Source organism: Carassius auratus, chromosome 10 (assembly GCF_003368295.1).
Source record: "Carassius auratus strain Wakin chromosome 10, ASM336829v1, whole genome shotgun sequence".
Lineage (NCBI taxonomy): Eukaryota > Metazoa > Chordata > Actinopteri > Cypriniformes > Cyprinidae > Carassius > Carassius auratus.
In genome coordinates, this window is record NC_039252.1 from 10,121,430 (window position 1) to 10,134,183 (window position 12,754).

A 12,754-nucleotide genomic window follows, 5' to 3' on the forward strand; every position below is an offset into this window, starting at 1 on the left:
ATCAAATATGTAAACTTTAACGTGGTCATTTTTTATAAATTCAACTATTATTTTCTCTTGTGGACTATATGTAAACATCTTTTATGATAAATATCTTATTCAGGTCAGTACTAATCTGTGTTTTGTTATCTCCTTTATTTAAGTAAAATAATTAACTTTTTGCAGATTCTGCAAGGTATATGTAAACTTTCGACTTCAGCTGTAAATGCAGGTGCTTTTTCGGTAAATTAGAATGTCAAGGAAAAGTTCAATTTATTTCAGTAATTCAACTCAAATTGTGAAACTCATGTATTAAATAAATTCAATGCACACAGATTGAAGCAGTTTAAGTCTTTGGTTCTTTTTAACTGTGATGATATTGGCTCACATTTGACAAAAACCCACCAATTCACTCTCTCAACAAATAAGAACATGGTGACATGCCAATCAGTTAATCAACTCAAAACACCTGCAAAGGTTTCCTGAGCCTTCAAAATGGTCTTTCAGTTTGGTTCACTAGGCTACACAATCATGGAGAAGACTGCTGACAATCATTGACACCGTTCACAAGGAGTGTAAGTCACAAAAATGAATTGCCAATAAGCTGGCTGTTCACAGAGTGCTGTATCCAAGCATGTTAACAGAAAGTTGAGTGGAACGAAAAAATGTGAAAGAAAAAGATGCACAACCAACCGAGAGAACCGCAGCCTTATGAGGATTGTCAGGCAAAATCGATTCAAGAATTTGAGTGAACTTCACAAGTAATGGACTGAGGCTGGGGTCTGATGTATCAAGAAATTCAGCTAAAGTTGTCGTATTCCTCTTGTTAAGCCACTCCTGAACAACAGAGGCATCTTACCTGGGCTAAGGAGAAGAAGAACTGGACTATTGCCCAGTGGTCCAAAGTCCTCTTTTCAGATGAGAGCAAGTTTTGTATTTCATTTGGAAACCAAGGTCCTACAGTCTGGAGGAAGGGTGGAGAAGCTCATAGCCCAAGTTGCTTGAAGTTCAGTGTTAAGTTTCCACAGTCTGTGATGATTTGGGGTGCAATGTCATCTGCTGGAGTTGGTCCATTGTGTTTATTGAAACCAAAGTCACTGCACCCGTTTACCAAGAAAGTTTGTAGCACTTCATGCTTGCTTCTGCCGACCAGCTTTTTGAAGATGCTGATTTCATTTTCCAGCAGGATTTAGCACCTGCCCACACTGCCAAAAGCATCAGAAGTTGGTTAAATGACCATGGTGTTGGTGTGCTTGACTGTCCAGCAAACTCACCGGATTTGAACCCCATAGAGAATCTATGGGCTATTGTCAAGAGGAAAATGAGAAACAAGGGACCAAAAAATGCAGATGAGCTGAAGGCAAAAGGAGCCCCTACCCAGTACAATAATAGTAAATTAACATACTTTCCAGAAGGCCAATAATTCACTAATTTTTTTTTTTTTTGGTCTTATGAATTATTCTAATGTGTTGAGATAGTAAATTAGTGGGTTTTTGTTAAATGTGAGCTGAAATCATCACAATTAAAAGAACCAAAGACTTAAACTACTTCAGTCTGTGTGCATTAAATTCATTTAATACATGAGAACACAATCTGAGTTGAATTACTGAAATAAACTAACTTTTTCTCATTCTAATTTTTTGAGAAGCACCTGTATATTAAATGTATACATTTAAATACAACAATATTATTAGGTAATAAACAAGGTTATTTATAATAAAATTAACAATAATAATTATTGCACAAGACCTTGCGCCACCTTACTTTTGTTTTTGAGAATATATACCTAAAAAAAAAATCTACTCTCAGCTTTCTTAGCTTCAAATCACTTTAATGTGGCTGGGTCTGTAAACAAAAAGTAATTTGAGAGCATTTTAAGCCAAACTAAATGAGTACAGACAGATAGATTAGACTCAGGGTAATGTGATCCTCTGTTTGACTGTAAATAAACTGCCATTGTAGTAATAATACCTCTAGAGACAAAGAAAATCTGAGCTTTTAACTTCATTATAGAGTCAATCCAACAGTAAACAATAGATTTGGTCCCTAAACGTAATTTTGGTAAAACTGTTTTGCTTTTGTGTCATGAAATAAAGCATGTGAGAAGGGCCACACTACTAAAACTTGTAATATAGGTCATATGCTATTTATTACTTACTAAAAACTATTTCGTATTTCTGACCCATATTGACATCTACCTTTAAGAGCATGTGAAAACTGGATTAAACTAGAACTAAGTGACTGTTCCTGATGGATAACAGCAACGGGCGGCTCAGGCTGTCAACACCCTTATCTCAGAGAACAGACACGATTAGTTCCATGATATCGGCTGGGACTCTGCTGATTTAGCGTGGAAATTTGGCTGAAAAGATTTCGCACATCAAATAGTTTGCTCACTATAAAACAATAGGCCTACTAGCTCTCAGCCCAAACAAAAATTATTTTTTAAGTGTTCTTTTTTTTTCGGAAAACATATTTCTGTTACATTGAGTGCAAATGTCCAACAAGTCTTATTGACTAATTTACAAGCTTCATTTAAAATATGTTAATAGAAAGTGTAAAGGACAATGATTCATTCTCTGTCTGGAATATATTTACTATGTTTGCACTAAAGGTTGTTTTATATCAGGGGTGCCCAATCCTGGTCCTGGAGATCTACCTGCCAATCAGAATCCACCCAACTATAAATATCTTGAGCTTTTAAAGGGGCAGACGACAGAACTGCAGCTCGCTAAGTACCTTATTGTCCATTAGTGTGAAGTTAAAGCTGCAAATTTGTGTGCAAAAAAATGAAATACTAATAATAAACTCAACAGGACACCTGCACATGCAAAAAATAAATAAAAAATTATTTCTCTCATGTAACATTCCCAATCACTTGGATTCTTGACTAGATTTAGCCCGTGAAATTTTGCCGATCATTGGTAAATGTGAGAACACCTTAAAATCATAAGTTACTTCATTTAGACTGAATAGGTTATTTATTAACAAGTTTAAAAATTAAGCAACAGTCTCTATCCTGCAGATACAAGCCTATTATAATTAATATCAGTATCTTGTCTAATAAGCAATTATGTCTATATTTTCTTTCACTGAATTTTTTGATTACTATCCTCATTTTATTTTGGTAGCCGAACATTTTATGCATGTGTCAATGAACAAGATATGGCTGTTTTGTCAACTCTGAAATTAACAGATGGAGCTGAAAACTACTTAGAAACCACCCTGCAGACATCCATTCATTAAATGCTTTCAGCAAAATTTCACATATTTATTATCAGAGTGTTGACTCATATTGAGGAACTGGCAAGGAAAACACATTTTAAGAAAAAGCAAGAACCATGAGATTGTCAAAACAATTTTATTTTTTAAGCAGACTGTAACATGACAATACAAACACTGTTGATACTGAACCTAAGCAAATTTGACCAGGGGCTTCAGTCCATATTTCAAAGTTCTCCATGGTGTCTTTGAGCTCAACTTTCTGGCCCTGGATCAGTTCGGTCTCCTCTTTCTGTATTTTCACAGCACACCAGCATGACTCTGTAAGGACCCTAGCACAAAGCCTTGAGGAACACCAGGCTCCAGTATAGAGTAAGTGATCACGGATTCTTTCTCCGTGCACACATCTGCACAGCTTCCCAAACAACAACTTCCCTCAACGAAACCTCAGCACCTGGCGCGTCAGTCCGGTAATGAGCATAAATTTGTCCTTCTTGTCCTGCTGAAGGGCCATGAGCGCTTTGGAGATGCCCTCTGGATCCTGTTGCAGCGCGAGGATGCTCCTGGCTCTCTCCACCGCCTGCAGGTCTCCTGCTTTCTCGAAGAGTTTCACCAGGACGTCTTGGTTGACGTTCTCGAAGATGTTCGGCGATGCTTTCTTGCGGTGCGCCGTATCAAACTTGACGCCGCTCACGGCGGGACTGACGCGGCGAGAGTCTGAAGACGCGTATGAAGACATGGCGATACTGTTTCCGAGACGTAGCGTGTTTGATACGACAGTCTATGGTTTGATAGCAGCGACTGCGCTCTCAGTAGCCTAACTCCAGCGTTGGAGATAACAGCCGGTTTATAGTGCGAGAAAACCCTTTCGAGATGATGTCATGCGGACGGAAAGTGAACGCCCAACTTAACCCGCAGCTCACAGCAGGGCGCGCGGAGGGACTCCGTTGTGACGCAGAGAGGAACCAACTCACCAAGGAATTCATAATGAGTAACTGTCTGCCTCACTATAAGCGACCCCGAATAATACAATCTCTTTAGGTTCATTTTAGTTCAGCGTTATCTACAACATAAAACTAGACTTTCAACAAGAAATTGCCTTATGACATTACTCGCTCCAAGATAGATAATACTTTATTTCCTTACTGGAAAGCTTAGAGTAGCAGAAGTTGTTTATTTGCAAGAGTTTAGGCTATAATATAAATATATAGTATTATATTAAAATTCTATATTATAAACATATAAAGTACTAACGAATATTTTTTTATATCCTACTTTTGAAAATTTTCATATAAATGTCACACCTCTATTGATTATTAATCAAATAAAAAAAGATTAAACTACCCTGTAACCCAGAGGTTAAAAATAGCAGCCTAGACAGTTGACTTTATTTTCTTCTATTTTCTTCTATTTTCTTGACTTACATTCATGGCTTTCTTTATGCCACTGATAAACAATATTTTTAGTTTAATATTGTTTTTCTTTCTTGATTCAATCAAAATCATTATTATTATACAGTATCATTATTGATGTGATTATAGTAGGTTATGGAACGCAGGTTTTGGAGTTTTTTGCTCTACAGTTGTAGTAAATGAGTTTCTCTTGTGCATTTTGTCATACTGTGTGTTTTATTGATGATGATGGGGACACACATTGCTTAATTCATATGATTTCATCTCTACAAGTTTAACATTTCAATGTTTTATGAGACCTGGGATTTATCTGCATGATGTTCACCTTCAAACTTTATGAAAATGACCAGTGTTATTTAAAATTTTAACAATAACTTTAAATATTTCAGCACTTGTCTTACTCCTGCAGGACATTACGTAGTAAACAAGGTGTTTCATTGGCAGCCTGCTATGGATCTCATCAGTGATGCTGGTATGGGAATGAGGAACAACATGCAGCTCTCTCATTTTATGAGAAAATGTTCAGATATAAGCACTGATTGTTCTTTCCGCATGACAGTATTTCCCATGCATGCAGTATAGCACATGTGACATTAAAATAATATTATTTGTCATGGCATTAAAAGCCTGGCTTTTTGTATGCATTTATTGTACTATAAAATTCTGTTCAATTCAATTCAAGTTTATTTGTATAGCACTTTTTACGATATAAGTCATTGCAAAGCAACTTTACAGAAAATTCAGTATTTAGTAGCTTATCAGTGGTGACTGTCAGTTTATGTGCATATGACAGGAATTAAAAAAAAAATATACAAAATGTAATGTAAACATTACATTTGAGAAGAATAGCTGCCTTTTTTATTTCACATTGGATATCTCGTGAACATGTTTCTTATTTAAAAATCATTAACCAAATCCTTACCTTTCACTTTTTCATATTTAAATGCTCTAAGTCTAAAGAATAGCTAAAATTACCTTTCTGAATATGAAAGAAAAAGCACATTTCTTTCGGCTATTGTTTTTCATTTGTTACTATATTAACAACAAAAGGGATTCATTGCACATTATTCCAGTTATGAATTTCACACACGCACAAGCACGCACACACAAAGCCTATCGCTTCTAAAAAAAAAAAAAAAAAATCAGTTAAGAAACAGACTGTACCTTTGCCAGCTAGTGTAATCACATTTTGCAATCAGCGTTTATATTTAGCTCCCACAAGCTATTCCAGTCCTTTAAACGATGGGAAAGGTCTACTATAAAAATGTATTTCCCTAGTAAATAAGGGCTCTTATGATGACACTCAAAATTTCAGAGGAAACAGAGGCTATTTTTAAGTTGTGTGGGGCTGTCATCAAGGGGAACAGCTGGGAACATTCCCTGAGCTCTAGGAAGGCCTACTAAAGTCTCTCATGGTATAGCACTCATTGGCTTCAGTACAGCAGCAGTGTAACATCTGGCACTGAATACTGTGAGAACCCTCCCAGTGATTTATACTTAAAGCAAAACTACATTAAAATAATCTTAGTTGTACTGGTCATTTATTCAACAGAAGGAAGGATCAAGTCACACTAACTTCCCATGTGCACATACAGACTGATTGCATTGTTACCATGAATATTTGAATACAGTCCCAGTTATTCACTGATTATTATGTGGCTGAAAAAACAAACAAAAGGAGATCACTGTTATGCAGTCATGAAAACAGCAACTAACAGTTACTTTTATTTCTCAAGAACCAAATATCTATTTCCTTCACATACCCTTCCTCTATAGTCACCCATGAGAGAGAAGTCTTGGAAAAACAGCAGTTCTACAGTAATGCCACACAGTTCCACAGTAGCCTATCATCGGCTAATGACTTTTCCACATTATTGTAATTTATTTTAACCCCCCTCCCCCTCTTATAGACTAATACTTTGTGTGTGTGTCTCTGCCTCATTTAGGCTTGTATTTTATTAGGGCCGTTGCTAGTGGTTGTGGTGGTGGGGGCGGGGGTTGTGATGAAAGCTTATTATTTTCACGTGTTTTTATGTCTTGCCACTTGCCAATTTGAACATTCAAAAGAGTTTAAAGCATTCATTACATAGATCGCTACTCGTTCGCTGTGTTCGGTGCGCACGCGGAGAGAGAGCCGCGTCCCACAGACAGCAACACTGAACCAAGCTCTCCTTTGCGAAGTTCTCCTCGAAGTTTCCCCTTCACCTGAACGAACAAATACAAATCGCAGTTTAAACAAACAGAAAAGAATGTGAAAAAGCTCAATTCAGGACCCACTGTGTTCTGGTGTTCAGGGCTCACGCAGAGAGAGGTGTCTCAAAACGCTTGAACACCAAATTTGCATTTTTTGCTCTTGTACTGACAAATACATACAAAATGTGTCAAAATAGTGTAGTCATCTTGGAAAGTATGTTCGAAAAAACAGTCGGTTATCACTTAAGTGAAATAAACAGTTGAGAAAATATTGGATACGTATTACATTGGATGCATTCAGCACCAGAAAACATGTCAGTGGCGTCATACGTCAACAGGACCGTGAACGCGCTCACAACAGACCCGGAAGAGAAGACAATGATGAATAAAGTTGTCATTTTTGTACCAAAATGTATTTTCGATGCTTCAACAAATTCTAACTGACCCTCTGATGTCACATGGACTACTTTGATGATGTTTTTCTTACCTTTCTGGACATGTACAGTATACCGTACAAAGATTTTCAATGGAGGGACAGAAAGCTCTCGGACTAAATCTAAAATATATTAAACTGTGTTCTGAAGATGAACGGAGGTCTCGCGGGTTTGGAACGACATGAGGGTGAGTCATTAATGACATCATTTTCATTTTTGGCTGAACTAACCCTTTAAACAGTGTGTAAATAGGACAAGTAAATAAACAGAACAAACATACAAATGAAACCATTTCAAACAGGGCCCGCTAACCCCAGCTACGGTCCGGTATTTAATCACTTGGACACAATATGGTCAGACTCTGGTCAAATGAATATGAACTTCCGCAATTGGACATTTAGTGATTGAGAAAAGCGCTCTCTTGTGGCTGAAAAGATAGACAAGTTTGGGCTGATTGAAGTTGATCAAGAAAAATCGACAGAAGCGTCCAAGCAATGAGTCATTGATTTCGAAAGTTAACATAAGAATTATGCAACGACATCCACTTTTTAAAGCAATTTCAGGGAACTATTTAAATACTTAGCCTATTTAATACCAAATTAGACTAGAAGTTGGATGTGGCACTCCATTGAATTCAGACTAGTATTTTTGAGGGGGAAAATTTTTAAAATGAATGTAACGTTAACCCCTTGCTACTGAACTACTTTTTATTCACTAATTAGCGTCATTTTTGGTTTAAGCTGTGGGAAAAACACATTAAGATTCCGCCTCAGGCTTGCGTTTCCTGCTATGCGGTTATAAGTAAGCAATAATGCGTTGTGACCTGTTTTTTAGGATTATGTTGCCTGTACCGCACTAGCTGAGGCGGTTTAACCCACGAGTAGACGAGCTCCCACAGAGCCCCTGTTCCCAAGCCGCGCCGCACTCTCTGCTATCCACCGTGAAGTCACCACACGAGAGCGAGTAAATGATGACAGAATTTCCATCCACAACCGCAGAGTATAGAGTCAAACAGAAAAACAACGCAAATGCGGAGTTTGCTAAGTGAATTATTTATGTAGAGTAGAACCGTGAGTTCCTGAGATGTGACTCACTCCAGGCCGTGTGCTCCAGCTTCTCCAGCTAACACAGTCTACAGTACCCTACAACTCACACGGGGACAAGCAAGGACAGTAACATATCATTCATTTCATGTTGTCATTAAACACAAAATACGTCTACATTTACTGTGATATTGGGTTACATTTGATTTTAAGGTGTCCCTGTAACAGTGTTATTATACATTTACTGTGAGTAATACTACTCTTAATGAGCTACATGTATACTTACTATATGGTTATAGGATTTGGTTTAGGGTTACTTACATGTAATTATGCACAATTTATTGTTATTATAAAAATAATATGCCTACATGTAACTGGTATAACAAGGACACCTTAAAATAAAGTGCAACTGATTTTGTTGTGTTGTGGACTAATAAATTGTCACTGGACACTCATTGAAATGCGTGTTTTGTTTTTGTCTGCGATTTTGCTTTCAGTTGAATCAATATAGTCACTAGGGAACAGTTTCTTAACAATGAATTAAAGATCACCTGTGGTTGGATCCTTTTTTTAATAGGCTTTTTTAAAAATTCATATTATAAGCTCCATAAAAACCCACTAAGTCAAAGTGAACATATATTCTATTACTCATACTGTTCAGGCAGCTGTTTCCTCATCTGTGCAAATACGGTTTCTCCAACTACTCGTATGTGAGGAGGCCAACTGTGAGCAATCTGCAGTTTTAAAACGTCCAGAAGTGAGACAGCAGGTGGAGCTGTTTACACGTGTGTTCTCTTATGTGGCACATGAAATACACAGATCAGACAGTGAATGTTTTAAAAGGATACCACATAAATCTGCACACCCAAAAAATTATGATCTCATTCTTAAAAAAAAAAAAAAAAAAAAACTCCAAAAGGGGCAATCTGAACCCTTCAAATCTTTTAAAAAACAAATACAAAATTGTGCAGTAAAATAAAAGACTATCATTTTTCACAGCGATGGAATTTAATAAAATATAGTTTTAATGGAACATGTCTTAAAAAGCGAAAATCAAGGCCAAAGTATTACATACCTATCTGTGTGTCGTGCCTAAAAAACAAGAGCACAAGCTGCATTTATAGAAATTAAAGCCTTATGATCTGGCTCTTGTATAGGGTACACGAGTAAACATGAGCTTTCAGAAGGATTCTCAACTAGAGAACGGCCTTGATAAAGACAGCTAAGATAAAGAGACATAAATGACAAAAGAACAGCCAAAAGTAGCTGAGCCAGTGTGTGTGGGTGGCCAATAATGCTCTGCAATGCGTTCACGCCAAAATGGGCAGTTGCAGGATTCCAACTGTTTGGCTTCTGATTAAGCACACACTTTGATATGCATATCATCAAATAAATAAAACCTGAGTTGCTCTTGAAAAGAAGAAATGCATATAGAATACAATCAGAGATTTATATATATATATATATATATATATATATATATATATATATATATATATATATTAAGTCAGCAAGGATACCAGAAATTGATAAAAAGTGATAGTTAAGGTTCATCACTCTTCATATCAACACAAATCATCATACTAGAATCTTTCTTGAAGGATCATTTGACACTGCAGACTGAAGTAATGATGCTGAAAATTCAGGATTACCTTCAAGAATAAATTACATTTTAAAACATTTTAAACTAAAATAATATTTTATAATAGAAGTTTGTATTGTACACAAATAAATGAAGCCTAGGTGAGCATGACTGACATCTTTCAAAAAGTATTGGGTGACCCCAAATCTTAAAATCTCCTGCAGTTATTATACGCTCTCAGAATGCATAAAGACATTTCTATTTTACAGAAATATCAGTGTAATTTTATTCATCTCTCTCTAACACTCCTATACATGTGGAAGGTCTTCTCTCACTTCCTGAATTGGGTTTCTTGTATTTAGCTCTTTCTGATAGCTCACTACCAAGACGTCTGTTGAATGTGGGTTGCTTTCTTTCATGCCTCTTCCTGTACATTCAGGCAAGCGATGAGTGCAGTATTGAATGCTGCCACAATACATGACCACGTCCTTCACATTACTAAGAGAGAGAGAGAGATTTTCATTTACAGAAGAAAAATCGAGTATAGTGCTGGAATCCACAATAGAGAAAGTGATGGACACGTGCATAGAAGAGATTTTTTTTTTTTTTTAAATCATCCGTTGCCATCAGATTACCAAAGCATTATTACAGGTACAGATAACTGATCTCTCAGATTAAATCCTCAACATGATGACTGTGCTTCATCTATTGGATCAGATTATCTCATTTCTCATTGAGCATAATGGATGAGACTGGCTTACATTTAATAAGCCAGTTTGCACAACAGCATCTCTACAGCAACAATGTGGAGATTATAAAAAAATGAGCTTGTGAAGCAAATCACAGCAACAAGCCTGAATAACCGCTCCAATCCACCTACGCACCTACAGAAAGCGATGTTAGCTGCACTGTAAAGCCGCTAATGTGACCCTGCAGCACCTCACCATCCAAAAAGATGGCGCTCTCCACTCGAGATAAACACTACTGACTCAACACCGAGTTCACGAGCATTTAAGAGAACTAGATCCCTCATTTGCCTAAGTAAACGATGTGGCTTCATATCTTTATGCTGTATGCCATTATACCTCATCGTTGATCTCGTTCTCCTGAGGCCATGCAAATGATGAACGAGAAATGGCCTAGTTTACTGAACCTTTTTTTTTTTTGTACATTAGCAACTGTTGAAATGAAGGCTGAAAAAGATATGAGAGAAAAAAAAAACGTTTCATATGTTTGACCATGATGTCACATTTACATATTTTATGCTTTAATGGATTTAAAAGCAAATATATAGCAAGAACCACACAATAGATAATAGTTAACAGTAGTTTATACCCATGTCCTGTACAGTTTTAATGACTAATACCAAGTGTGAAGAACATTTTCATCATCTAATGAACGTTTTCAACCAAAATGAAGGTTCTTTATTTGCACTGACGGTACCAATACCTTTTAATACCCAAGGAACCTTTCCATTCCACATGAGTTTAAAGTGCATGCTTTAAAGGAACAGTACACCCAAATAAAAATTACCTCATGATTAACTCACCCTCAAGCCATTCTAGGTGTATATGACTTCATTCTTTCAGACAAATACAATTGGAGTTGTATTAAAAAAATGTCCTGGCTTGTCCAAGCTTTATAATGGCAGTGCATGGGAGGCGAGATCTGAAAGCCCCAAAATGTGCAACCGTCTATCATAAAAACGCCTTTTCAAGTGAAGCGTTGCTTTGTGTAAGAAAAATATCAATTTTTGAAACTTTATAAACCTTAATCTCTAGCAAACTGCTGTACGCACATACATGAGAGAGTGTATGATAGAAACTTTAGCGTATTAACATTTTCTTCACACTTATTGTAGGAACCATTGCCTGAAAAAGTCTTTGGCAAACCAAAAAAAGGTTATTATGTTGCATAATGAAAACTCTCTTCATAACTGGGTTGAGTGGTTCGAAGTAATAACTAGATGTCCAGTTAATAAATCGGTTTTTAAAATGAGTTAAGAGGTTCATTTTTTTCCTGCAGGGCTTTCAATACGTTCAACACTATGTGCTGATATCTAGTAAGTTAACTGACATTCATCTTTTCATCCTAGCGTTTCTGGGAGTTGTTCAGGCTGGTTGGGAACGAGGAGGGTTTATAATTGCATTAAATAGGCGCTTGTGAAATATTCGGTGGCGCAACAAATGTTATTTTGAGGGCGTGCTCCATTTCAAGGCCTTTCAATAAAACAGAAGTGTGATTTTATTTTGTATTCAGCCACATCCTTCACATGAGTGTGTGTGAAGCTGAAAAAATACCATTCAGCAAGACCTTCGGGGTTGAAACGGAGCTTTTCAGATGATGACCTCATGTTAAAGACATAAACATTCCACATTTAAATCAGATTACATTGGAGTAGCTAAAATAATGAAATAACTAAAGGTTTGTACATTTAATATCAATTAGGTGCTAATGCATCATGGAAGTTTAGCTTTCTTTTTTAATATTTATATTTTATTTCAAATAGTTTTAGATAACACTGTCTTACTGTGCATTCTTCATCTCAAGCACAAATATCATTCAATCTCGGCCTCGCTTGGAATGTGCATGTGTGTGTGGGCCGTGTTCAGACAGGTAACAATACAATAGCTTGTCCTTCAAGCAAAAAAAAAAAAAAAAACCTTAAAAAAATGTAACGTCGTAATCATAGGAAACCTTGACAAGCACAGACATGTGTAAAGAAGAGAAAATGACAAAGCCGGTCTCACAAAACATAAGTCTGCCATCAATCAACCGCTCAAATGCTAGAAGCAAACGCAATATAGTAGGTGAAGAATCTGGTAACGGGCCAATCTCCCAAAAACAAACAAATCAAAACAGACAAAGAAATAAAGAAACGACACCAGG

The 12,754-nt window shown here is 36.6% G+C and overlaps 1 protein-coding gene across 1 annotated transcript; it reads right to left on the reverse strand.

The window, feature by feature from the left end:
- Positions 1–3,321: 3,321 nt before the first annotated feature.
- LOC113109786 (transcriptional and immune response regulator-like) lies at positions 3,322–4,150 on the reverse strand. The gene has a single exon (XM_026273548.1). The coding sequence runs from the start codon at positions 3,938–3,940 to the stop codon at positions 3,638–3,640; it is 303 nt and encodes a 100-aa protein (XP_026129333.1). The 5' UTR covers positions 3,941–4,150; the 3' UTR covers positions 3,322–3,637.
- Positions 4,151–12,754: the final 8,604 nt, after the last annotated feature.